At 47.2% G+C, this 24979-nt stretch overlaps 6 protein-coding genes across 13 annotated transcripts; 4 read left to right on the top strand and 2 right to left on the bottom strand.

Moving 5' to 3' along the window:
• The first annotated feature begins 36 nt into the window (after positions 1-36).
• c13h16orf91 (chromosome 13 C16orf91 homolog) lies at positions 37-1393 on the top strand. Its single transcript, XM_047031796.1, has 2 exons — positions 37-228; positions 683-1393. Exons 1-2 carry the CDS (start codon positions 140-142, stop codon positions 1026-1028), a joined length of 435 nt encoding a protein of 144 aa, XP_046887752.1. The 5' UTR covers positions 37-139; the 3' UTR covers positions 1029-1393.
• A 482-nt stretch (positions 1394-1875) lies between these two features.
• On the bottom strand, positions 1876-3518 carry h3f3d (H3 histone, family 3D). The gene is made up of 4 exons (XM_047031806.1): positions 3411-3518; positions 2404-2552; positions 2159-2312; positions 1876-2020 (listed from the first exon to the last, which is right to left on the bottom strand). Exons 2-4 carry the CDS (start codon positions 2529-2531, stop codon positions 1892-1894), a joined length of 411 nt encoding a protein of 136 aa, XP_046887762.1. The 5' UTR covers positions 2532-2552; positions 3411-3518; the 3' UTR covers positions 1876-1891.
• Positions 3519-3947: 429 nt separating this feature from the next.
• c13h8orf33 (chromosome 13 C8orf33 homolog) lies at positions 3948-5878 on the top strand. The gene is made up of 5 exons (XM_047031762.1): positions 3948-4114; positions 4224-4708; positions 4831-4921; positions 5260-5406; positions 5536-5878. The coding sequence occupies exons 1-5, from the start codon at positions 4087-4089 to the stop codon at positions 5733-5735; spliced, it is 951 nt and encodes a 316-aa protein (XP_046887718.1). The 5' UTR covers positions 3948-4086; the 3' UTR covers positions 5736-5878.
• A 199-nt stretch (positions 5879-6077) lies between these two features.
• On the top strand, positions 6078-14588 carry anks3 (ankyrin repeat and sterile alpha motif domain containing 3). 3 transcript variants are annotated; one of them, XM_047031714.1, is made up of 16 exons: positions 6078-6151; positions 7783-8010; positions 8106-8304; positions 8518-8639; positions 8734-8815; positions 9130-9247; positions 9395-9544; positions 9676-9795; positions 10180-10292; positions 10431-10598; positions 10856-10980; positions 11281-11422; positions 11899-12169; positions 12310-12381; positions 12639-12760; positions 12856-14588. In XM_047031714.1, exons 2-15 carry the CDS (start codon positions 7844-7846, stop codon positions 12719-12721), a joined length of 1932 nt encoding a protein of 643 aa, XP_046887670.1. In that variant the 5' UTR covers positions 6078-6151; positions 7783-7843; the 3' UTR covers positions 12722-12760; positions 12856-14588. The 3 variants fall into 3 exon arrangements, with proteins under 3 accessions (XP_046887670.1, XP_046887672.1, XP_046887671.1); XM_047031716.1 differs by having other exon boundaries at positions 11899-12163; XM_047031715.1 differs by having other exon boundaries at positions 6090-6151; positions 7813-8010.
• A 67-nt stretch (positions 14589-14655) lies between these two features.
• Positions 14656-22035, bottom strand: wdr24 (WD repeat domain 24). 3 transcript variants are annotated; one of them, XM_047031695.1, is made up of 13 exons: positions 21985-22035; positions 20978-21153; positions 20514-20587; positions 19579-19662; positions 18863-19346; positions 18104-18281; positions 17194-17866; positions 16917-17029; positions 16705-16820; positions 16424-16528; positions 15919-16259; positions 15383-15567; positions 14656-14895 (listed from the first exon to the last, which is right to left on the bottom strand). In XM_047031695.1, exons 5-13 carry the CDS (start codon positions 19341-19343, stop codon positions 14727-14729), a joined length of 2361 nt encoding a protein of 786 aa, XP_046887651.1. In that variant the 5' UTR covers positions 19344-19346; positions 19579-19662; positions 20514-20587; positions 20978-21153; positions 21985-22035; the 3' UTR covers positions 14656-14726. The 3 variants fall into 3 exon arrangements, with proteins under 3 accessions (XP_046887651.1, XP_046887649.1, XP_046887650.1); XM_047031693.1 differs by lacking the exon at positions 19579-19662; XM_047031694.1 differs by lacking the exons at positions 19579-19662; positions 21985-22035 and adding an exon at positions 21565-21646.
• zgc:112496 (uncharacterized protein LOC541336 homolog) lies at positions 21206-24832 on the top strand. 4 transcript variants are annotated; one of them, XM_047031780.1, is made up of 6 exons: positions 21206-21488; positions 22387-22565; positions 22965-23058; positions 23211-23370; positions 23743-23895; positions 24290-24832. In XM_047031780.1, the coding sequence occupies exons 2-6, from the start codon at positions 22432-22434 to the stop codon at positions 24463-24465; spliced, it is 717 nt and encodes a 238-aa protein (XP_046887736.1). In that variant the 5' UTR covers positions 21206-21488; positions 22387-22431; the 3' UTR covers positions 24466-24832. The 4 variants fall into 4 exon arrangements, with proteins under 4 accessions (XP_046887736.1, XP_046887738.1, XP_046887737.1 ...); XM_047031782.1 differs by having other exon boundaries at positions 21206-21467; XM_047031781.1 differs by having other exon boundaries at positions 21206-21378.
• Positions 24833-24979: the final 147 nt, after the last annotated feature.

The raw sequence follows: 24979 nt of genomic DNA on the forward strand, positions 1-24979 counted from the left end.
CGGGAAGCTATGTGCAGAAAATAAATCGTTTACGGAACCATTGTAATCCACCCCCTTTCTGACGGAACTAATGTTGTGTTGCACAACGAAATGTTACATGACCTGACTTCGAACCGGGGATGTTACACTGAGATTCACGATGTCAAGAGCTGGATGTGTTGTGTCTCGTTTGGCACAGTATTCTTTGTGTCGTGCTACTCGAATTGACGCGATTTCGACAAGTCAGAGGTATTTTTAATCGTATATGGGTTACCGCTAATATCCGCATTGGATTTAGTGCGTATTATAGCTAGCTAGTTCAATGACAGACATGTAGCCTGACCATGGATGAGAACAGACAACAGAGGACATGAGTAATCTTAAGTAATCGTCACTATCCCGATGATAAACGAGTGCTTTTTAATATGTGTATATATATATGTGTATTGTAGCGGAGTTTTCTCTTTGTAATATCCAGTTTTAGCAATGATGACTTTGGTTTTCAGTGAAACTTACGTTATTACAAAATGTTTTCGTCATCGCCGTGGTTCATGCAAAATGTGTCTTCCATATACAACACGAACTACACGTTTATCCTAAGTCATGTATTTTTCATAATGACGCATTGTCAGATCTGGCATTTCACACGTTTGTCCCAGTTGACTGTTGTCGTGTGGACTGTCTTGTCCTCTTCTTTCTTAAGACTTATCCACAGCAGGACCCTAACCCTGACCTCTCAGAGATCGGCCAAGACAAAGAACCCAGCGGCTGACGACGATGACGACGATAAAGTGGTTTCACAACCCATAAAGTTCTCCACCAGCAAAGGCAGTCACAAGACCTGGAACGTGGACAAGTCGCTCGGCAGCAAGTACGAACGACCTTGGTGGAGAGTGATTCCCCTCAGCATCGGTTGCGTCGCTTTCTTGTTGTGGTGCGTGCTGAGAGGAGAGACGGACATTGACGAGCAGCTGGAGAAGCATCTCAATGAACACATGCCCGGCCTAGTCCCCGAAGAAGACGAAGGGGTCCAGAATAAAACAGTCTAAAGTTATTTTCATCATCATTTGAGGTTGTATTTATTTTTGGGGCCCAGGTACATTCATGGTATAGTCTGCCTTCACCCTGTGTGCTCTTTGGACATTTCAACAGTGCTAGAGCTGTCAAGCTTGTGCTAAACAGACACATTTACTGTCTGCTGAAAGGTTTGACCCTTTGGAATGTTTTGTTGGCCTAAAAGATGGTGTGTACAGCAATAGTGGTAATCGTCAAACTAACCAACCCTGGCACCATGTATTTGGTGCATCAGGACAGTAATATTCAGACTACCAATAATATTCATCCCTGTAAATACCATGTGGCTGTAAATTATGGATATGCAGATGCTTGTTGAATTAAAACACTCTGGAGTTTGTATAGGCAGTCTTGAGTAAACTTGTCCCATAACCGTATGCCTTATAAAAAACACAAATTTAAACTTTGAGTCTCACTTGCCATTGACAGGCTTAGTTAAGTCTACTGAGCTAAATGGCATTACTGAAGCTGTGCTTGTTTAACACCACTCAGAGCAGAGGGGATCAATCCTGGTCCTCAGGGTCCACTGTCCTGCATTTAGTCACGTTTACAATATCAACTCAAATGAGGTAGTGGAAAGTTTATTTACAACAAATGGCCACGATGCAATACAAAAGTCATGTTCACAGAAGACACGCTACCACAAAACCATTCTAAAACACACTTCGAAACCTGAGAAAAGGTAGGGGAATGTTTTGCATGACGTTTACTAATAGGTTTCACCACATGCCTTATTACTACTAATGGAACAAGTACAAAAAGGGATTTAAACTACTACTTCAGAAAGTGTAGCGCCCCCCCCCCCCCCCCCCAAAAAAAAAGTTGAAATCCCCCCAAATTATGCACGCTCTCCCCTGATCCTTCTGGCCAGCTGGATGTCCTTGGGCATGATTGTGACCCTCTTCGCATGGATGGCACACAAGTTAGTGTCCTCAAACAGGCCAACAAGGTACGCCTCACTGGCTTCCTGTATGGGTAGAATACAATTTAGTAAAAAGAATAACCATTAAGTATACAGAGACCTGGTTTGCATTCATTGTTATGAACCACTGTTAAAGGCCTAGCCCCAACTGTGACGCAACCAGTACGGTGGAATTCGACTTGCCTGAAGAGCGCCAATGGCAGCACTCTGGAAGCGGAGGTCGGTCTTGAAATCTTGGGCAATTTCTCTGACCAGGCGCTGGAACGGCAGTTTTCGGATAAGCAGCTCGGTGGACTTCTGGTACCGACGGATCTCCCTCAAAGCCACTGTCCCCGGCCTTCACAAAAGGACATTAAAAACGTGTCATACAAAAAGTGAAAGTAAATTCGGGACAAATAATTACGACTTAAACTCGTGATATGGCTTACCTGTATCTGTGGGGCTTTTTCACACCGCCGGTAGAGGGGGCGCTTTTCCTAGCAGCTTTGGTGGCGAGCTGTTTCCTGGGCGCCTTGCCTCCAGTGGATTTACGAGCGGTCTGCTTGGTACGTGCCATAATTCACTTCAACAAGCTCGTCTGCAAGTGGCCAACATTAAAGCAGATGAGTCAAAATGCAGTAAATGTAATTGAAGACGATATTTAGGCGGTTTGGGGATACATTTGCCTCCCAAGTCAGCCGTGGTCAAGGTGACGTAGTAAACAAGCTACGTTTCCTCTGCAACCAATAAGAAGCTATTACAATGCTATTGGCCGCCATTGTTTTCCGATAGCACCAAACTACATGCAGCTAGCCGGGCTAGTGCTTCCATAGGAAGCATCTGGATGAAGACAACAATGCACAAATATAATCAACTAGCTTAGTTTATAACGTTAGCTGTCGGTACGATGACGTCAAGAATAAACAAGTCCAACACAGAACAATCCATCCACCCCCCCCAAAAGAAAATCCATTAACATTCATTCTAACAAATCGTAGCCCCGCCACCATTGCACACCAACCATCAGACACGTACTAGCTATCGTCTTCCAACGTGGTATATTTGTAGCTACTATTAGCTTGCCAACTAACGCTAGAGATAAATGTAGCATAATAACTAGATCATGTTTAAATGTTTGTTAACATGAGCAAGACCAACCTTGCTGAAACATTAGCTAAAGTAGCAGTAGGATACAGATTAATATACAACCGAGATGATTAACTGGGAAGATAAGATTCAAATGGCAACGATGCCATCTTGAAATTTCTCACAACTACAGCAGATGAGCTAGCCAGTTACTAGCAGTGTGTTGAGCAACTTGTTTTTGAGCGTGTGCGCAAGTAAATAAGGACAACTGAATCCGATTTGGATTTCCAACCATATAGTTAGCTTAAAGGAAATATACATGGAAGTCTGTCATATGAACTACATAATTATATATTTTTTTGTTACTTACCGCTGACTGAACGTGGTAGCTCTCAAATGTCCTGTCCTCGTCGCTGGTAACCCTTCGATTGCCGTTGAGTTTGAGGAGCGAGGAATTTATACTACTGCACGGATGTCATGTATGTGATACAGACCTGCCCGCGGTGTACCAGATCGCTCCGACAACCGGAGTTCACAGCCCACGTGACAAAGTGTTACTACGTTTTTGACCAAAACAAGTTTATCATCAGCCTCACAAAATAACAATCTGCGATCACATTTTGGTCAATGAAAGTTTAGGTCAAATTAATTCAAAAACGTACGTGACAATATTTTAAGCATCAAAAGTAGGACTACGATGTAATAAAACGGAATCAAACAATGGATTGTGGATCGTAAATTGTTGGGCTACAAACAATACCTGGATTTTATGTTTGTTGTTCTGTTCATAGGCTACTTTTCCAACAATATTTAATTATTACTAAACAGGAAAACGCAAAACATCTCATTCTGGGACTGCTAAAAGAAAAGGTAGGTAGGAAAGAATGTGAATGAACTATGACGGAACTATTGTTTTTGAAGGTTTACACGGACGACTTTATGTCAAGAACCATGGTATATGGTATGTAGTGTGTTCTCACAACGTTGCAAGTATTGATTTACAGTAGTTGAATACATCTACAGTTTCCCCATATGCTGAGACAGTCATGACAGAGAAACAAATTCCTGTGATAGGTAAATGTGCATTGCACAAAACATAATCTTCCCGTTGATTAATTGTCCTCTTCTTTGTGTTTTAATGTGTTCCGCTCTGTTTGTGTTGCCATTTTCTTCTTTGGACCAGACATTGAGCCACGGGTAAATGCCTCTTCAGCCATTCAACCAGGCATAAAGAACAGCCTGGGCTGGTCGCGTAGCGACAACTCTTTTAAATTCGACTTCATCACTAAGGATGGATCTTCCGCTCATACGGACATAGCTGTCCGCTTGCAGGAATCTTCCCAGCGGGTCCACCACACTGGGTCAACTGCTATTACTGAACAGGGTTCTGGGTTTGCATTCAATTTTAAAATCCCTGAGGGAACCGAAGAAGAGATGACAGATACAGTAGCGGCCCTCCCTTTAGAAGTGCCTGCCTCTGACTGCAACAAACCTACCAAAGAAGACAAGCCTCAACAGAATGAACCTCACGCTTCCTCCAAAGCCAAGAAAAAGAAGAAAAAATCTGGGAATAAGAAAAAAACAACAGAAAGCACAGAGCAACAGGAGGAACAGACAATCTGTTCATCCACAATATCAGAGGCTCGTGGAGATGAAGGAACAGCGCTGGTGAGTGGTCCGAGACCTAGACTGACTCGCGACATTACATTTTCCACAGTTTGATGAAATGTGACTGTTGAAGATGCCCGATGGAAAAGGTGGGGTCAGTGTTGCGTGGTTGTCTGTTTCAGTCTGCAGAACAACAGTTTAAGAGAGAGCTAGACTGGTGCATTGAGCAACTGGAGCTGGGATTGAGCACACAGAAAAGTACAACCAAACAGAGTGAGTAGATATATGTAATAACTGAATCATTTACAAGACTTACTTCGAAAGTAATTAGAAAATATTTCATATCATTACAGATAGTTAGTAAGAAAAAAAGCTGGTAACAACAATGAATTGGCCATACAGGTTGTGAAATAATGCTAAATCAGTGTATATAAAAACGTTTATTGTGTCTACCCCTAATACTCAACATTGTCTTGTTGTTTTTTCCAATTGCTATTTTGGGTATAGAGTAAGGATAATCTATAAAGAAAAACATATAAACAAAATTAAAATGTTGATGGAAGTTTAGGCAGGATTTAAGATGGGATGCATCCTCCTGACTCTATCTGCAGAAGAGGAGGTTTGTCGAAACCTCAAGACTCTACGCAGCTCCAAGGCTCCTCTGGCCAAGAAGAGGCAAGTGATGAGGGCCATGTCTGGAGACTACCGAAAGAAGATGGAGGACGAGAAGGACAAGCAGTTCAAACTCATCCAGGCTGGTGAGTAGAGCCAGAGGAATGGATCATTTCGGAAAAATTAAATGAAGGAGAAAAGAAGAAAAAAGAATAGATTGATGAGTGGAATGATTTGGTGCCTTTTTGACAAGCTTCTGCTTTCCCCCTTTCCAGCGATGACATCAGCTAAAGTGAAAGCAGTTAACAAGGGGGTTGATAAATCAGTTTTTCACCGGAAAGCAGACAGCAAAACAGAGACTCTGAGTAAAGCTGAAAAGGATCAACAGGTGAACACAGGTGTGCAGGACGAAGAGGAGACCTCATCTTTTGTCTTTACCCCTGCGAAGGAGGAGTTCTGCTTCAACTTCCTTTAGTGAGTGCACTGCATGGGGAAATTATGGCTAAAAACTCAAATAAAAAGTCTAAAATAACCCTATTTTAAGGGCAATGGATTGTATGATTACAAATGAGTTGTATTGTTGCAACCAATTAAGTTTAAATAAAGGAATTGAAATTCGTTGTCATTTTTACATTTTTCTTTAATTTTTATGACATTTTAATTTATTCAATTATGATCCAAAATGGTTGGTATACTGTACAAGGAGATACTTCCCATACCAAATAAAACCATCAGTAAAGTCTTGAATTAAATGAACTGCTTGGCGTGTAAATGATGAAGGCTCGCTCGCTCTAACATTGTAAACTGAGGCATTCTACCCGGACATATTACAGTGTAACACAGCAACAAAAATTTGGGGATAGTTTGTTGGAGAACGTCAAGCATTTAACGGTAAGGTTTTGAGTCATAAACGTCAATAATATCTCTGTTTTAAATTATTAAAAGTATTTGGTGCTGTCGTAACGAAAAACTATTTATATAGCTTAGGCTACTATTTACAGCAAGTGAAGTTGTAAACAAAAGTTATCTGGCTAAGTAGCTTGTACTAGCGAATATTAGACTAAAGACTAAAGCCGTAATTCAGGCCAGACCGCAATATTCATGCATCAGATTAAAACATAGTTACAACAACAACTCTTATAATGCACCATGCATATCAGTATAGTGATGTGGTATGGGAATTCTGCTAACCTTTATTGGGACACTTAGCTAGAACTGAACTGTAGCTTGGCTCTTTAAGCGATTTAGGCTGGGTTGCACCAACAAGGATTAACTCTTAAACTAGGTTTAAACCAGGTTTGTCTTTTAATCCAGTTGCACCAAACTTTAAACCTAGTTTAACCTTAGTTTACAATTAATCCCGGGTAAATCTAACCCTTTGGCAATCTCTGTTTAATTTCCATTTAAATCTAGATTAAATTTAAATCTGTTGCACCAGTCATTTTAAACCTAGTCTAAACCTGGATTAGCAGTTATATTTAAACCACCCCTGGAGGAGGTTTATCTCAGTTTTATTGACAATATGGCTGCATATCTTCGCTGGATGGGGTTAGAGGAAAGAGTTCCTCGCAGGAAAATTAGAAATAGGCTAAACCCAATTGAATTCTATGACAACAGCGAGTTTTCACAGCGGTACAGATTTACAAAAGAGTCTGTCATATACCTAAATGGGAAGGTTGGACCAGCAAACAAGCATGGAAGTGAGAGGAATTTTGCTGTGCCACCACTTCTCCAGCTCCTAGTAGCTTTGCAATTTTATGCTACAGGGTGTTTTCAGATGGTTGATGGAGATCTTTTCGGAGTTCATAAATCCACAGTCTGCAGAATTGTCAGCAGAGTATCCAAGGCAATTGCAAGTTTAAAGGCTCAGTACATTGTACCAAGGAGAGACAACAGCTGGATTTTATGGGAGAGCAGGTTTTCCAGGAGTAATTGGGGCTATCGACTGCACCCACATTCCCATTACCAACCCAGGTGGTGAGAATGGGGAACTGCATCGAAAGGGCTACTGCTCAATTAATGTCCAAGTTGTGTGTGATGACCAGGCCCAGATCACACACATTGTTGCAAAATGGCCAGGATCCACACATGACAGCCGAATCTTTGACAACAGTCAACTTTGTGCACTGCTGGAGAGAGGGGAAATCCATGGACACCTAGTGGGGGACAATGGCTAAGCATGTCGCCCATACCTGATGACTCCACTTTTGAACCCTGAGACCCAGGCAAAAAAGCTGCTAGTTTAAGAAAGAGTGCATTCATTCATTTAGGCCTATTTAGTTCCATATATGTTAAACATACGTTGTGAATTTGTTTACATTTCGTCGGAATCCATCATGGCTGACATTGAACATAAACTAATCCCGTTTTAACCCTTGTTTAAACTAGTTTAGCTAATCCAGGGTTAAAATTAAGATGTGCAACACATCTCTGATTAATTATAAACCAGTTTAAACATAGATTTACTAACCCTAGATTAACTCTAAACCAGGATTAATTTAATCCATGTTGGTGCAACCCAGCCTTAGACGGGGGGCTACCTTCACACACAGGTGTGAAAACCAAAAAGAAGTTCATCGAAGGATGTCGGAGTTAAGCGACGAGATGAGTGAATCGGAACAGCTTGGTGCCAGCCTCTCCCTTTGGCTGGGTGACACCCTGCTACGACCGGAGGAATTAGATGTACCGCTAGATCTACACACCGCTTGCTCCATCGGCCAGTATGACGTGGTGTCGAAGTGCATCAAAAGGTGAGCTCCCTTCATCAACGTTGCTGATGAAAAAGCATATACTTATACACTTGTATTTTTTTATTTTATTCCTGCATTTATTTGTTGTTATCTAGAGGAGAAGTAAACTTGGACAACAAGAACTTTGGTGGGTGGACCCCATTGATGTATGCTGCATATATTGGCCATGACAACATTGCCAATCTCCTCCTGGAGGCTGGTGTAAGTGTCAATGCCACGACAGGCAAGGGCCTCACGCCTCTGATGCTGGCTGCAAGCTGTGGGAACGAAAGCATCGCATACTTTCTGCTGCAGGTCAGAATCTTTATCTTTGGTCAGACATTCTACTCATATTCCTGTAAGGTAGTTCATTGTAACCTCAGTACGCGTTATGGATTATACCAATAATAAGGCTGAATATGTTGTTTTTTGTTCTGTCTAATTTATTCATGTATAAGGTATTCATACTAACTCGACACCATAATGATTCGAATGTCTAAAGTTGTTTGTGGTTTTGTCTGCCTGAAGCAAGGTGCTGACCTGGAGGTGAATGACTCCAGGGGCTGGACTGCCCTGCTTCACTGCACCAGCACTGGCCACCAGCAGATGGTCAAGTTCCTGCTGGACAACCATGCCAACGTCAACGTGAGGCGAGTCTATGGCGTCGTCAAATTTCTGCCACCGCAATTTCTGTATTTTCTCAACTTGACTGTTGGGTTAATGAGACGTGTTCACGGCCCACAGAGAGCCAGGCTCGGGCTTCACTCCACTGATGGAGGCAGCTGCCTCGGGACACGAAATCATCGTTCAGTACCTTCTGGATCACGTAAGTTAACCCGTCATGTGCTCTGTTAACGTGCTGCTGGAGACTCTTGCTGCATCAAACCTATCTAGCGCTTTACACTTCCTGTTTGTGCGTGTCTCAGGGGGTCTTCAGGGGTATTTACACTTCCTGTTTGTGCGTGTCTCAGGGGGTCTTCAGGGGTATTTACACTTCCTGTTTGTGGGTGTCTCAGGTGGTCTTCAGGGGTATTTACACTTCCTGTTTGTGCGTGTCTCAGGGGGTCTTCAGGGGTATTTATACTTCCTGTTTGTGCTTGTCTCAGGGGTATTTACACTTCCTGTTTGTGCTTGTCTCAGGGGGTTAAAGTAGACGAGAGGAACTTGAAGGGGGAGACGGCGCGTGCCCTGGCCATGATGTACGGACACGCTAAGATAGCGAGCCTCATTGACATGCGCTCTCCCAAAGCCAAACCAGGTACGACAGAGGGACACTTCAACAAGCATGTAAAACAGCACCTTAGAAAGTTGATAAGGTCCAATGATGTACACAGGAGTTCTCCTACCACAGTAGGTCTCCAGTTCATTGTTATTTTCCTAACGGCCTGTTGGTGTGGCTCGCCAGGACTCTTGGAGGATCTGAGCTCTTCGGAGGATTCGGACGGCGCTGTCCCCAGAGCGCGTCAGAGTCGCGGCCGAGCTAAAGGACCCAGCATCCACGACGGGCCTCAGGCCATCGCCAAGTTCAGAGTCGGGGGCACCAGCAAGCACTGTGGTATCCTGGCTGTTCCACTCTATCTGTCCTATGTTCTACCAGAGGACCTTATGACAAGCGGGTGGATAAAGTGACGAATCGTATGACTTGGTATTGTTGTGTCAGACGGTATGTTCCCTCTTCCCTCTCAGATCCGCCTGTGGCACCCCCAGGATATATGACCTTCGGTGGCGAGCAGAGCGAAGGCATCTGTAACCGTGACGTCACCTCGCCCATCAACGAGCTGGATGGACAGAGCAACAGCAGCAGAGGTCACATGACTGAACAAAACTGTGTTTAACCTGCCCAGATACATGACTGAACCAAACTGTGTCTAACCTGCCCAGAAACATGACTGAACCAAACTGTGTTTAACCTGCCCAGATACATGACTGAACCAAACTGTGTCTAACCTGCCCAGATACATGACTGAACCAAACTGTGTTTAACCTGCCCAGATACATGACTGAACCAAACTGTTTCTAACCAGCCCAGATACATGACTGAACCAAACTGTGTCTAACCAGCCCAGATACATGACTAAACCAAACTGTGTCTAACCTGCCCAGAAACATGACTGAACCAAACTGTGTCTAACCTGCCCAGACGAACTAACTCTGGAAGCTCACTATGTCCCTGTGCTGTGGTTCCTCCAGACGAGAGCCCGTTCTTTGAGAACAACATGCCCACCATGAGGAGCAGCAGTAGCAGCGAGGGTCTCCCTCACGCGATAGGCCTCAGCCGCGAAGGTTCGCTGGAGAGCAACGAGGTACAGCACACACACACACTCCATAGAGGTCCTGGCTACATACCACAACTGTGTTGTTCCAGCTAGTGCCATTGTCTACGTCACAATGCCATTGTTTGGTTTCCACAATGACAAGGACAGCGCACCTTTGTCCTGTAGGACTCGGACCAGGCCAAGCAGAGCTGCCCTCGCAGGCCCAACAAGGGTCACCACTCCAAAGGCAGGGGTCGCCATGGCAGCAGCGACACCACCGTGCAGCCTCGTGGTTCAGGGAACAGTGGGATTCCCTCGTCCGTCGATCCTCCCTCCTCTTACACAGGTCCCAAGGCACGTTCCATCCATCGTCTTTTTAAAAAAAGGGCTTCGGCTGTCGAAAGCAGTCTGCTTAAACAGGGATGAATTTTCAAAACTTCAAAACAATTTTGGAAACTTTTCAAAACTTCCAAACAAATTTGGAAACTTAACAAAAATCAGTCAGGCCAGTTTTGCTATGCTGTGCTCATAATCTTGTTGCGCTGTGTTGACTTAAATGGTATATTAACTGGTCTGACAACGGCTGACCTTTGACCTCTGCTCTGCCTCAGGACCTGGCTGAATTCCTGGAGCAGATCGGCTACTCCAAGTACCTCCCCCTGCTGGAGGAACAGGATATCGACTTGAGGATATTTCTCACTCTGACGGAGAACGACCTCAAGGAAGTGGGAATCACGTGAGTTACTTTCATCACGTTTAGTCATTTAGCAGACGCTCTTATCCAGAGCGACTTACAGTAAGTACAGGGATATTCCCCCCAAGGCAAGTAGGGTGAAGTGCCTTGCCCAAGGACACAACGTCATTTTGCACGGCCGGGAATCGAACCAGCAACCTTCTGATTAATAGCCCGATTCCCTAACCGCTCAGCCACCTGACTCCCAACTCAAGCCAAACAAAGCCCCTGCAGGCAGCAGTGCTCACGCTTCAGGCCTCATCCAGCTCACATCCTCACTCTGTGCTCTCACCTGCACCGCAGGCTGTTTGGGCCCAAGCGGAAGATGACCTCGGCGATAGCCCGTTGGCACAGCAATGCCAGGCCGCCTAGCGATACTCTGGAGCAGGCTTACTCTGACCAGCTGGAGGCAGAGATGCAGGAAATGGCTATTCAGCTACACAAGGTAATGTCTCTTTAATCCCTGATTATCAGCTGCGCTGTATGCAAGTTTCTTTGGATAGCAAGTATCTGAATACAAGACAGGTGTGGGAGTGTATGACAAGGCCTGACCCTCCCCTCCACCCCCTGACCCTCCCCTCCACGCCCCTGACCCTCCACTCCACGCCCCTGACCCTCCCCTCCCCTCCACCCCCCTCCCCTCCCCTCCACCCCCCTCCCCTCCACCCCATCCTCTCCACCCCCCTCCCCTCCACCCCATCCCCTCCACTCCACCCCCCTCCCCTCCACCTCCCTCCCCTCCACCCCCCTCCCCCCCCTCCCCTCCACCTCCCTCCCCTCCACCCCATCCCCTCCACCCCCTCCCCTCCACTCCACCCCCCTCCCCTCCACCTCCCTCCCCTCCACCCCCCTCCCCTCCACCTCCCTCCCCTTAACCCCACTCCCCTCCACCCCCCTCCCCTCCACCTCCCTCCCCTCCAGAGATGTGAGGAGGCAGAGAGCCTGCAGGCCCAGGTGTCTCAGGAGAAGGAGCTGCGTACCGTGATGGAGGGGTGCCTGATGGAGGACAAGATGGCGTGGAGGAGGGTGCATGTGGAGCTGGTGGAGGACCACAGGCTGGCTCAGGACATGAGCGCCACGCTGGAGAAGTCACGTGTCTGTCGGGCGGAGCTGCTGTCCCGCGTCTGTGCCGACGGAAACGGAGGCCATCTTCTGGGCTCGGATCAGCTGACTGGCGACTCTGGAGGTAGCGGTGAGATGAACGCCGAGTTGGATCGCAGCGTTAGCGTCAAACAGAACGTTCAGTTGAAACGGCAGTTTGTGTGTTCCAAGACCACGTCAGTGAAACTCATGTCTCTCACTGAAGTGGTCTATTCCTTCAAACACACACAGGTGGTGACAGCTTGAAGACCAGCAGCGTACCTGAGTTGGTGAAAAAGTTGGACTCCTACGAAGAAGGATTGGGTGAGCGACAGTTTACAACTGATGGTGGGTCGGGTGGCTGAGCGGTTAGGGAATTGCTCCAGGAATCCAAAGGTTGCTGGTTCGATTCCCGGCCGTGCCAAATGACGTTGTGTCCTTGGGCAAGCCACTTCACCCTACTTGCCTCGGGGGGGGGGGGTGTTTCTTACGTGGAATGACAAGCCATAGCTAATCCTCAGAGATGTCTCAATCCAACCCCAGTGTGTTTCATGGTGTGTTTGGTATGTTTTCCCGTCCAGGAAACACCCTCCAGACCGTGCTCCAGAGCCTGAGGCGTCTGAGCGTCCCAGAGAAGCTCACAGACAGCTGGGAACAGCCCTAGACCACACAGCCCCAGACCACACTGCCCTAGACCACACTGGTGAGCGTGACAAGCACATCAGGGCACTGCTAACCTCATAACAGCCCATCTCCAGCATTACCTTGACCCTGTTCCCTTTCTCCATGTTTGCCCAGGGGCTGGTGACACTGCTGACGGAGGGTGAGCATGCCACCCTGAACACACTCAACGGGACGGCGTCCCGGACACGAGGCCAGCCCCGCCCGAGGGAAGGGAGACAGAGAGAGAGGGGAGAGAGAGAGGGGAGAGAGAGACAGAGAGAGAGACAGAGAGAGACAGAGAGAGAGAGAGAGAGACGGGAGAGAGAGAGGGGAGAGAGAGACATAGAGAGAGCCAGTCCAGACCGACTCTACTCTGGAAACATGGCCAGAGAGGCAGTTGGTAGTGTGGGCTGTCCAGACATGGCAGGAGGCCACGGGCTCCTTCAGCAGGGACTCGACAAGCAGACAGGAAGGGGACTCTGTCCTCTCCCACGCCTGTGCTTTTTGGACTGATTCACTTCCTGTGTGGAAGTGATCCACTTCCTGTGTGGAAGTGAACCTTTTGAGAGGGGGAGCTGGGTGACCAGCAAGACCCAACGTGTGAGATTGTTGGACAGTCTTGCTGTGAAATGGACTGACTGCCTTAGTTGCAGTTATCCTGTGTGAGATTGGAGGTAGCAAGTTATCAATAACAGAATGGTATTTCACCCAAGACTTTTAAGAGATTTTAACTAAACCATGTCTATAATAATATCCAGTTGCTCAATAATCACTATAGACCTAAACATTTCAAATGAAATAATGATTGTGCCATTGGGTCTGGCCTAGGGTTTAGCTGTAGTGTTGAAATGGAACCTTTTTCTAATGAATGGAGAGCTGGGACACAAGCAGAGGCAGTCCGCACCTTGTTATGAACTATGGATCCTGTTTGAAGATCAACTGGGTCAAATGTAATCTTGGTCCTATCCCACAAGCTTCTAGCTAATTTGTACTTGTACATCTTGCAATGAGGAACCTTACAGAGCTGTATGTGATTGTTAGAAAGTAGGTTAGCTGAATATGACCTTCACCTTCAGAAATTCAAATAATAAAACATTTATTAACTTTTGGTTTCCTGTCCCTGTTCAGTCCAGTAAGATCAGACAAGTTCACATCGTTCAAGAGACAACATTTTTAGCAAAATATTTATTGCCCTAGAAAACACTGTGCTAAACATGTTTAGTGGAAGATCTGGATGGTTAAATAATAATATTGGCAAATCAACACCCTCACAATGTACATCAAACAGAACTCTTCTCAAAATAAGTCTCTCTATTTACAAACATTTAGGACAGCAAACATTTTTTCTGCCTAACCGCATGTGAATCAAGACCAGCTTCGCAATACACCGAAGAGCTTAAAAAGGCAATCCTAGCAAATATATATATACTGTCTATTCACAAACAGTGATTGTATACATTTTATGAGCATTCATCAATTGGATATAAAAAGTGGGTGGGGCATGTCCCAAACACAGAATCATGAGTCTGCTTGTTCTCTTTGATTGGGTGATTCAGTGGGCTATGCTCTGCCCCCACCTCTCCCAGCTCCAACACAGCCACCCTGCTAGACTCTTCTCCCCACGCCTACAGCTAGGCGTACACAGGAAGTGACTCAATGCAGACCACACCCCCTGGTGCCATGACCCAGACCCCCGGTAGCACGGCCCCAGCCTGGTGTGCCAGGCCTAGGGGTGAGGAGGAGTGCTCCCACTCACCCACACAGCAGCAGGCTGGGCAGCTGGGCTGGGCGGAGCTGGGTGGAGCTGCGCGGAGCTGGGCTGGGTGGAGCTGGGCTGGTTGGAGGTGGGCTGGGCGGAGCTGGGTGGAGGTGGGCTGGGTGGAGGTGGGCTGGGCGGAGCTGGGTGGAGGTGGGCTGGATGGAGGTGCGCTGGGTGGAGGTGTGCTGGGTGGAGGTGCGCTGGGTGGAGGTGGGCTGGTGGGAGCTGGGCTGGGGGGAGGAGGAGGTCAGGTGTACTCACACAGGTGACCACAGCCAGCAGGACAGTGAGAGCTGCTCTTCAGCCAGTTCATCATGTGTTCCAGGTGTCCTCCGTGGCTGCAGCCCTGGCACCACACAAACAGCCCCTTCACCACGTGGTGGCACACGGCACACACGCTGGCACACTGGTGGCACCTGGGGAGACACGGGCGGCCAGTGGGAACCACACGCATTACACAAGCTCTCTCTAGCTCTCTGTCTCTCTCTCTCTCTGTCTGTCTAGCTCTCTCGCTCTCTAGCTCTCTCGCTCTCTGTCTCTCTCTCTCTCTCTAGCTCTCTCTCTTAAGCTCTCTAGCTCTCTCTCTCTCTTAAGCTCTCTCTAGCTCTATCTCTAGCTCTCTCTCACAAGCTCTCTCTCACTAGCTCTATCTCTAGCTCTCTCTCACTAGCTCTCTCTCTAGCTCTCTCTCACTAGCTCTCTCTGTCTAGCTCTCTCTCACTAGCTCTCACTGTCTAGCTCTCTCTCTCACGCACACCTCGACAGGGCTCCTTGATGCGTTTTCAAGAGAAGAGTTGCTAGTCTTGTATTGTTATAGCTATGTGGGATAGCTATGTGGTGCTAAAACAATCCACGACTTGACTGCTGCTGCTGCTGTTTGGTTTGAGAGTGTCCGGTTCTCACCTGTCGCAGATCCAGCCCTTGTTGCTCATTGGCCGTTTGCAGTTACTGCAGTTGACGTGCAGGGTGGTAGAAGTCTGGTTCAGACAGGTGATGGCACTGCATGTGCTCAGTTTGATCACCTCGTTGGAGACGTTCCACAGCTCGAAGCGTTGAAGCAAGTCGATGTAGGACATGTACCAGTGTTCCTGTATCCAGACACACACACAAGTGTGTCATTTAGACGCCGTCTGAAGGCGGCGTGTAATGCATCGTTTCAGACAGTGATTCCTCATGGACGACATTCTAGATTAGCTACTTTCAAGAACAGACAAAAAAAAGTTTTTGTTGTTGAGCAGCAGCTAAATAATCGTACTTCCGTGTTGTTGTAGCCGCCAAACATGTCGGTCGGCTACAGCCAGCACATCCAATGTGTTTTTGTTGTTTGTTAATCTGTTTTTGTTCTGCTGCTGTTTAAAAATCAATCCTATAAGGGGGATTAAAAAAAAAATTTGATTGGTACAAATAGTATTTGTTCCACCCCCGCCCCCCCCTCCAACCTGGGTGAGGTCGTCGATCTCCTTGCGGATGCGGTCTCCCAGGACGATGAGCACCGACACGGCCATCTGCACATCCCCCTGCTCGGCGTAGTGGCCCAGCATCTCCTTCACCACGGGGCAGAAGAAGCGGGCGGGGAGGTGGGGGCTGAAGAGCGGCTGGGAGATGGAGATGAGGGACAGCGACTCGATGGGCGTCAGGCAGGCCACCTCAGCCTCGTTACCGCTGACGTGTGGCGAGTCGGCCTTGTCCTGCTGCAGGGGCTCCGGGGCGGACGGGTTGTCCATGATCTCGTGGCGCAGCGGGAACGCCTCCTGGGGGAGCGTGAACTCCAGCTCCTCGGCTTCCACACGAGAGGATGGGGAGGAGGAGGAGCAGAGGTTAGGCAAACACAAGAAGCAGAGAAGCCGTGTATAATATATTTGATTTTTATATATATATATATTTGGACCCATGTCTGTTTTTGTATAGTGAAGCAAACAGTCTTGACAGTGGTCGGAGACTCACCAGCCTGGTTGTCCTGCTCTATGGAGTACAGGTCATCATCTTCCAGCTCTGCATCCCCGAACATGTACTCCGCCTGGCCCTCGCTCCCCTCCGTCTCCTCGTTCTCTGCACCAGCCACAGTTACATGCCGTTCAGTCACATCGCTAGGCAACAGGCTATCAGGAACACATACATACGAACCGGGGGAATCCAAACCTCCTGATCTGAACACAGATCCTCCCTCAAACCTCCTGATCTGAACCTCCTGATCCTCCTCCCCCAAGTTATTAAAGTAGTCCTACCATCGTTGTTGTTGCTGATGTGAGAGTTCCCCGGCTCCAGGTGAGGGTTCTCCTGGCGGTTCTCTCCCTTGTTGCGGTCCAGCCGGTTCTCCGTGCCCATCTCCTTCATACTGAAGCTGAGGAGGACAGAAGGCGGGTCAGGTTCCCCCTGCGGCTCGTTCCGACACGACGTGACTCGTACGCCGGTCCACTGAGGGGTCCCTGACAGTTACCTGTTCATCAGAGGCAAGGCGGCCAGCTTGCCCATGTTGTGGTTTGGAACGGGCGTGGAGATGTTGGCCGGGTCGGAGAACATGATTCGGAGCAGGGTCCATGTGGTTGAAACCTAGCCAGATTCACAGAGGTTAAAAAGACAGATCGTTAACCATAATATGACATTGTTACGCACGAAACACCAGTCTTTGTAGTGTCTATATCGCGAGCAATTAGAAACACACGTGTGGTCTTGGAGACTAAATCGGCTCTACAGAAGACGTGCTCTTGACTAACCTGAGGTCTGTTGAGTTCTTTGGCCACCGTGGCGTTGTGGTCGCAGAGCTCTGCGAAAGGCTTCCCGCTGAGGAGGTAGAGACGAGCGGTCTTGACGAACCAGTCCATGCGGCTGCTCTCCAGGTCGGTCTCAAACACGCTGAGGACGCTGGACACGTGAGCAAACTGCTCCGTCAGGTCGGGCTTCTTGAAGAAGAAGATGGGGTAGCGGCGGTCTCCTCCCGGGTACGGCTTCCTGTTGGGGTCTCCGCTGATGAGGCTCTCCTTGGCGGCAAAGGCCAGGTCGCCAAACAGGCCGAAGCACAGCCCCTCCGGATTGGCCTTGTCCACGGGCCGGCTGGCGTCCTTGAACATGTGCTGGTACAGCGTGCTGTCCTTGGAGCCCGACAGCAGGAAGTCGGGGTCGTGCTGATGGCGCCACGCGATGCCCGTGGTCACGTCCTTGTGCTCCTCGAAGGTGGCGAAGGGAATGAAGGGGCGGCGGACGTCCCACACGTAGATGTTGTGGTCCACCATCATGGAACAGGTGGCCAGGTGCCACTTCCTCTCTGGGCGCCACTTGACCCTGGCCACGGAGGCGATGGTCTGGACACAGTAGATCTCCTTGGCCCGGTTCGTGGTCATGTCCCACACCTTCACCATCTTGTCTCTGCCGCCTGTGGCCAGCCAACCCCTACAGAAACCCCCATACACATTGACAACCGTTCAAACACCTGGTGAACAAACATACTGGAATCTCCTCTGTTCATTTGTAACGTGCGCCTACTTAAATAAACGTTAGGGAACGGTTTTGAAAAGGTTCTAGCTAACCAGACAGACATGATGAGTTAACGACTGAAAAGTCCTTGCTACGTGAAGAGGGGCAGTTTGATCTGTTCTTCACCTCCTCTTCACCTCCTCTCAGCCTCACCTGTCATCGGGGTGCCAGTCGCAGCAGAACACGGGGCCGGTGTGGGCGGTGAACATTCTCTCGTACCGGTCGGGGCGCCGGATGTCCCACAGCTGAACGTTCCCGTTCTCGAAGGAAGCAGCAAAAGTAAAGTAGTCCTTCATGCTGAACTGGACATCTCTCACACTCTCTGACTGACCTGGACGGAAGAGAGAGATGACAGTTTATTATTTTTTTTTTTTTACAAAGAATATTGCTGTCATGTAGATTGCATACTGTATTTCAAAGTGTTGCAAATGCATAACGAAACAACAAAAAAGAAAATGATCCTTAACAACAACATCAGAGCACAAACTTGAGTCATTACCACTGCCAGCTCCATGCACAAATCCCTACAGTCTAAGTGTTTTACACCCAATATTTCTTTCTGACACATATTAATGGTGCACATCAGTTTTTAATCTCCAAGGTACTGCAAGTAAATTGCAATTTCTCTATGATGTGTATCTCTCCAAAATTGTTAACCCCCCCTCCTCCTCCCCCTCCTCCCCCCTTCCCCCCCCCCCCCTCCCTCCCCGTCCCCCTCCCCCTCCCCCTCCTCCCCCCTTCCCCCCCCCCCCTCCCTCCCCGTCCCCCTCCCCCTCCCCCTCCTGCTATGACGTCCTCCCCCTCCTGCTGTGACGTCCTCCCCCTCCTGCTGTGACGTCCTCCCCCTCCTGCTGTGACGTCCTCCCCCTCCTGCTGTGACGTCCTCCCCCTCCTGCTGTGACGTCCTCCTACCTGAGAAGGTGCTGACCGACTCCTTCTTGCGCAGGTCGAAGCACTTCATGTACCCGTCCTGCGAGCCGCTGAGCAGCATGTACACCTCGGTGGGGTGGAAGCACACCTTGTTGACGGTGCGCTTGTGCTCGGTGAACAGCTGGTCCTGCTTGTTCCGAGAGGGCTTGCCCAGGTTCCAGGTGACCACCGCCCCGTTGGTGGCAGCTGTAGCCAGCAGGTTCTCCTCCAGCTGGTGCCACATGACGTCGGCACAGCTGAAGTTGAGGGAGGGCTTACGGCCCACGCGTAGGTTCAGCTTCTCCACGAACTGGTCCTCCTCCAAGCCGTAGATCTTGAAGATGTTCCTGCCGGCCACCACGACCTGCGTGGCGTCGCGGCACACGCTGATGGCGTTGGCGGGCGCGTCCAGGTGGCAGAACATGGTGCGGCCGCTGATGGAGCTGTTGCCTAGCGCCGTGGTGACCCGAGACATCTTCTCCATGACCTTCAGACAGCCAACCAAAACAAAATGAAGCATTTTCTTTTAACCATCGGGCTGTCTCAGACCCCCCACATCGCGAAGGTTAAAAGACAATGCCATTTATTTGTTTTTGTATTGGGTAAAGTTGTTGTGAAACAAAACGATGGTTTGTTGTGAACCTTTGGGTCATGTGACCCGAAGGTTCACAAGGGTTAAGTAGTATTACTATTTTTAGTATTAAATTTTTAATTCTCACATGGTGGTGGTCCAGGAAGAAGGAAATGTTCCACTCAACTTCTGCCCCGGTTCAAAAATAATATCGTAGTGATTCTCTCTAGTTCTGCCAAAAGGAGGCAGTGCAGTTTTGAGAAATGCTATGTTGGCTACATGTGCCATTTGAATGATGCTGCGTGACACTAGCACGCCTCTTTTCTATCTGTATAATTTTAAGATGGGCACCCAAATGATGAGCTAACTTGCTAACCACTAGCTACGCACCAGTCTAGACAGCTTGCTAGAGTCACTAGCTTGTTAGCAGCACAAGCTTGATGTGTTCTAATGTGGGAGTCAGATGGCTGAGCGGTGAGGGAGTCGGTCTAGTAATCCGAAGGTTGCTGGATCGATTCCCCGCCGTGCCAAATGACGTTGTGTCCTTGGGCAAGGCACTTCACCCTACTTGCCTCGGGGGGAATGTCCCTGTATTTACTGTAAGTCGCTCTGGATAAGAGCGTCTGCTAAATGACTAAATGTAAATGTAATGTTAACCACCATCGTGCAATATGTCTTCAGATTCAGACATAAATTATACATCTAGATAATACTGGCTGGCCGCCCATGGCTAAATAGTCTTATATGCTCATCGAGCTGTTTCATGTTGTTAATCATCTAAACCAACTTAAAGCACTAATTAAAAGCTAAACCATAGTTTGTTGTACTTATTTATAGCAGAAGATGAACATGGTTATGGATATAGTGAGTAGTGGGCTTACAAAATCGCTGTGTGCGAGTGTGTCTATGTGTATTATTCTTCATACAAGATGTGTTTACAGGAGTATTTTAAATATTTTATGAATAAACAAATTACAAAGTGACTCCACTATAAAGCGTCTTGTTACGAATTTCAGCCCTGTCAAATAACATTGACAAAATACTCAAAAGTCACAGAAATGCTTCCCATCTCAAGAGACTTACTCCAGACAGCAGCAGCTGGCCTCAGCCTGTAGAATCACACACGGGCCTTCTCATGCAGTCCTGTCAGAGTTCACCTGGGGCACACAGGACCACACACACACACACACACACACACAGGACCACACACACACACACACAGGACCACACACACACAGGACCACACACACACACACACAGGACCACACACACACACACAGGACCACACACACACATGACCACACACATATGAAGTTGTGTGTTTTTAAATCTCCTTCTACTTTACATGTGAATATCACATAGCTTAAAAAAATATATAATAATAGTTAGGCAGCAAACCCTACCACCTTACTTAACACATTTTTTGCAGGAAACCCTGAGAGCTAGTGTAAGGCAATGCCCTCTCTCTCAGGTGGAAACCACCTGAGATGGACAGGGGTTGGATCTACAAGTAAACGAGACAAAATGCAGAACACCAGCCCAGATACCTTTAGTCCCGTAGTCCTTTAACGAATGGATGTGTAGAATGTGCGCTTCCTTGGGCTGGAGGGGCATGTCGGATGGCTTAATTCTCCCAGAGCTGGAGTCCAGTGTGACTGTCCCAAGGGGACAGGATTAAGGCTGGACCATGGCAAGGAATGTGTCACTGGTGTGCTGAAACACACTGCGAAGGAAAGGGGAGTGGCCTTGTTTAGTTAAACACTGTGTTCAAGTGCTATTTCATTTCATTATATTTAATATAACTTCCGCCACACACTTTGACGGAAGGATCCGCCCTCAATTATATATTATATAATTATGTATCCTCTGGTATTTGGAACTGACAGCCATGGAATGCTGTTAGCTATGCATGTTTTGGTCAGGGGGTTAGCCACAAGATAAGCATGTGGTAAGAAAATGTTTCGACATGACATTGAATGTGATGAATTTAGTGTTCTAACTCGATCGGGGTTAGCCTAGCTAACGCGAGACAACAAGGTAAAGATGATTCTAATTAAAGTAAGTTCACCATGTACTTGATTGCTAGTGGGTACATTTAGACGTTATGTTTAATTGCTACAGTTGTGGTGTTTACCTTTAGTCTGAATATGAACGTGTCTCTTCACTTATGGCAAGTCTCTCAAAAATGATGGCTAAGCAATTTAAGCTGGGCGGTGTGCTTCTGTTAATATAGTAGCTGTTTAGCCAGCAAACACTATATAACCCTAGCCAACACCTTTGCCAGGAAAACTACTCGTGTTTACAAAAAGGATTCTTTCAGTAGCTAGCAAGCTAGTCTGCTAACGATTGCTGTCCAGCATACTACTATGGAGCTTGCTAGCAAGCTAACTGGTGGCAACAACATCAACATAGCAGTCCTGACTTGCAGGCAGTTTTAGTTGCAATTACATGTAGTTTTGTTTTACATATGATTTATCTACAAGATATTAAGTCTATTCTCAAAACAACAATACTGTCGGATCTCAGTAATATGTCAAAGTTGTGGAAGACTAACCTTTTGAAACAAGTGTTGTTCTCTGGAACCGGAAATAGTATTGTGACCACCATGCATCTCGCGTGAAGAAGTTTCACTTGACGGAAGTATACAAACAGCTTTTATTCATTCATTATATTTTGGTCTCTTCTTAGAGTTGTCAGGTTAGTTTTATATTTTTTTTGTTAAAGTTAAACAGTGAAATGAGAGTATGCAGTATGTCTTAAAACGTATTAAAATATATTCGGAGTCAAATATCTAGAATATAGTGTGCAGTGACAGTGTGCTGTGGTATTGAGGTAGCTTTGTTTACGTGCAAGTGGTGGACAGCATGCTTCTGTTGTGTCACCGGTGTGCACTCCCTTAAGTAGAACAGAATAATGTGTGTGTGTGTTTGAATGGATGTGTGTGTGTGCGACGCAGGTCTGAGACGGTGTAAACCCATTTATCTTTTTCACCTGCGTCGTTATGAGTCGAACCCTGTTTACCTGTGAAGACCCGGCTGTTTGGAGAGGAGTGGAGGCAGAATACTGGGCAGTGGTGGAGGCAAAGTCCCTTGTCAAGGGCAAGAAGTCAGGAAAGCTGCTTACCCTGGACAGATGGTAGTAGCCGCACCACACAACACCCCCTTGCTCACCAGCATTAGTGAACAGTCCCATTAAAACCATAGGGGACATTTACATTAAGTCATTTAGCAGAAGCTTTTATCCAGAGCAACTTACAGTAAGTACAGGGACATTCCCCCGAGGCAAGGAGGGTAAAGTGCCTTGCCCAAGGACACAACGTCATTTTTCACGGCCTGGAATCGAACCGGCAACCTTCTGATTAATAGCCCGATTCTCTAACCGATCAGCCATCTGACTCCCTGTACAGGTTCACATATACACTGCTTATCGGCTTTAATTCTAGATAAGAATCCCACTTTCTGTATGCTGCTTTATATGACTTGGGGGAGAGGGGGGACCTGAAGGCCTTTAGATAAGAATCATTTCTCTGGTCAGGTTTCAGCTGGAGCTGCCTGAAGCTATTGCAAAGCGACCTGATAGATACATCACCCTTCCAGAGTTGGTGAAAGTGATGGAGTGGAAACTGACCGTGAGTGTTCCACCACACAGAGAACTCAGTATGAGCTCAACACAACCAGCAGACGCTGTTATCAATCTACTCAGTCTTTCCCCGGGTAGAAGAAGAAGAAAAACACGTACATTCTCCACTCTCATCCCCCACTGGACGGATTGTATCCACAGAGGGGGAAATTCCGTCCCCGCCTGCAGCAGTTGGTGGCCACCAACGCCGATGACGTGGTGGAGAGGTGTTCCAGGAAGGCCTTCACCCTGCTGCCTGATGTCCTGGCAGCCATTACCGAGCTCAGCTCCCTCAAAGCCCTGGGTCCAGCCACCGCGTCAGGTCAGCAGAGCCTCCAGCCCAGTGGGGTAGACCTGGGCCCCTACAGGGCCACTCAGGGGGGGTTGGGATTGGAGCTTATACTATGCCATGATGCACTAGATGATTGCATTCCTGTCTTCTTTTCTAAGAATAAGCATGTTTAGAAGAACGAATACGTATACACAATGTTGTTTTAGTGACCCTCAATGTGGACTAAATGTTTTTTTTCCTCATTAAGCATGCTGAATAAAGCTTACACAGCACAGTTCGAGGACTGGAACCTCCTAACTTCTGTCAGAGGATAGTTTAAATGCAGGAAACATCAGCAATTGGGTCTCTGGCAGGGTTTAACTTGGCCTTTTATATGGTCCGTTTCTGTCCGTGTGTTTCCAGCTGTGTTGGCAGCAGGAGCTCCGGAAGAGGCAGCCTTTATGGCTGACGAGGCCGTGGAGAGTGTGCCTGGACTGGGGCCCATCCAGTACGCTGCTAAGCACTACGCGCTCTACTTGAGCAAGGTGACTGAGCGCACAAAAGCTCTTAACAAAGGTGAGGTAACTTGTTGGAACATTGGGGAGCGTGCGCGTGACATCATTGTTTTGAAATAGATTGCATGTGATGGCGTTCTTGGTCCAGCACTGTTATGTTTATGTGTGGAAGTTCAAAGTGACTGAAGGTTGCCTGAACAGGTTTATACAGATCATTTGTTCTATAATTACCATGACCCTTTACTAAGTCCTTCTGTCCTTAAGTCATAACATTGCTCTTCAGTCAGTCCATATGTACTGCAACAGGTCCGACACCACATTAATACAGTATCCTGTAAAACAGGGTATTTCATTAGACTTAACTATGTCTGTTAAAAGGACTGGAAGAATATCTGTTCAGAATTCGGTTTTATTTGCTCAGTTTTATTTTGCTGATCCATCCCTTTCACCCTCAGCGGACAGCCAGTGTGACTGGACTCCCCATAGGGTGGAGCTGTGTTTGTGGGCATGGGCAGTAGCCAATCAGCTGCAACTTCCACTAGTAAGGGACTTCAATCTGAAGGCCAGCCTCAATGATACCTCAGATTCCGACACCGACCACAGACCAACCAAGAAACAGAAGACCAAGTAGCCTGTACATTTTCCCGCCTCATCATTGTTAAACCTTTGCAAAATGTTGTCTTCTGCTGTACAGTATGTATACTTCATGTGCCTTTAAATACCAAAGTAAATATTTGAAATTAAGTATCCATTGTTATAATTTATGTATCTAATCAACATTCCCCACATTGTATCACCTAATTAGACGTATTGTCTTTTTATTGGCAGTTAACCCTACCATGGTAAATACAATCGACCTTTCACTTAACAAACACAAAAGGTCTGCCCTGCAAGTGGAACAGTAGAGGCCTTGCCACAGTATCGTTCTTTATTTGTTTTGTTTCGAAATTAAAGCAAGTACAATGACCAGTACAAAATAAAACAAAATATGTACAATATAAAATGGTTGTGTTCATAACATTTAAAAAGTACAATACATTAATGAAATAATTAATGAAGACTTTAATATAAACTATCCATATTTACATAAATTTAGTTTTCATGTTTCTTCTTGACCCAGAGAAAAATAGCTTCTCTTTTTGTCT

This window comes from Hypomesus transpacificus, chromosome 13 (assembly GCF_021917145.1).
Source record: "Hypomesus transpacificus isolate Combined female chromosome 13, fHypTra1, whole genome shotgun sequence".
Classification (NCBI taxonomy): domain Eukaryota; kingdom Metazoa; phylum Chordata; class Actinopteri; order Osmeriformes; family Osmeridae; genus Hypomesus; species Hypomesus transpacificus.

Bases quoted from the DNA above. Each gene is read 5' to 3' on its own strand.
- anks3 (XM_047031714.1), top strand. From the start codon at position 7,844: ATGTCGGAGTTAAGCGACGAGATGAGTGAATCGGAACAGCTTGGTGCC. The intron at 8,816-9,129 runs GTAAGTTAACCC...TGCTTGTCTCAG, and splicing joins TTCAGTACCTTCTGGATCAC to GGGGTTAAAGTAGACGAGAG. The intron at 9,545-9,675 runs GTATCCTGGCTG...CTTCCCTCTCAG, and splicing joins GGGCACCAGCAAGCACTGTG to ATCCGCCTGTGGCACCCCCA.
- zgc:112496 (XM_047031780.1), top strand. From the start codon at position 22,432: ATGAGTCGAACCCTGTTTACCTGTGAAGACCCGGCTGTTTGGAGAGGA. The intron at 22,566-22,964 runs GTAGTAGCCGCA...TTCTCTGGTCAG, and splicing joins CTGCTTACCCTGGACAGATG to GTTTCAGCTGGAGCTGCCTG. The intron at 23,059-23,210 runs GTGAGTGTTCCA...TTGTATCCACAG, and splicing joins TGATGGAGTGGAAACTGACC to AGGGGGAAATTCCGTCCCCG.
- h3f3d (XM_047031806.1), bottom strand. From the start codon at position 2,531: ATGGCACGTACCAAGCAGACCGCTCGTAAATCCACTGGAGGCAAGGCG. The intron at 2,313-2,403 runs GTAAGCCATATC...CCTTTTGTGAAG, and splicing joins AAAAAGCCCCACAGATACAG to GCCGGGGACAGTGGCTTTGA. The intron at 2,021-2,158 runs GCAAGTCGAATT...CTACCCATACAG, and splicing joins CTGCCATTGGCGCTCTTCAG to GAAGCCAGTGAGGCGTACCT.
- wdr24 (XM_047031693.1), bottom strand. From the start codon at position 19,343: ATGGAGAAGATGTCTCGGGTCACCACGGCGCTAGGCAACAGCTCCATC. The intron at 17,030-17,193 runs GTTAGTCAAGAG...GAATCTGGCTAG, and splicing joins AAGAACTCAACAGACCTCAG to GTTTCAACCACATGGACCCT. The intron at 14,896-15,382 runs GTGAGAACCGGA...GTGTCTCCCCAG, and splicing joins AAGGGCTGGATCTGCGACAG to GTGCCACCAGTGTGCCAGCG.
- c13h8orf33 (XM_047031762.1), top strand. From the start codon at position 4,087: ATGACAGAGAAACAAATTCCTGTGATAG. The intron at 4,115-4,223 runs GTAAATGTGCAT...TCTTTGGACCAG, and splicing joins GAAACAAATTCCTGTGATAG to ACATTGAGCCACGGGTAAAT. The intron at 4,709-4,830 runs GTGAGTGGTCCG...TGTCTGTTTCAG, and splicing joins GAGATGAAGGAACAGCGCTG to TCTGCAGAACAACAGTTTAA.
- c13h16orf91 (XM_047031796.1), top strand. From the start codon at position 140: ATGTCAAGAGCTGGATGTGTTGTGTCTCGTTTGGCACAGTATTCTTTG. The intron at 229-682 runs GTATTTTTAATC...TTCTTTCTTAAG, and splicing joins GCGATTTCGACAAGTCAGAG to ACTTATCCACAGCAGGACCC.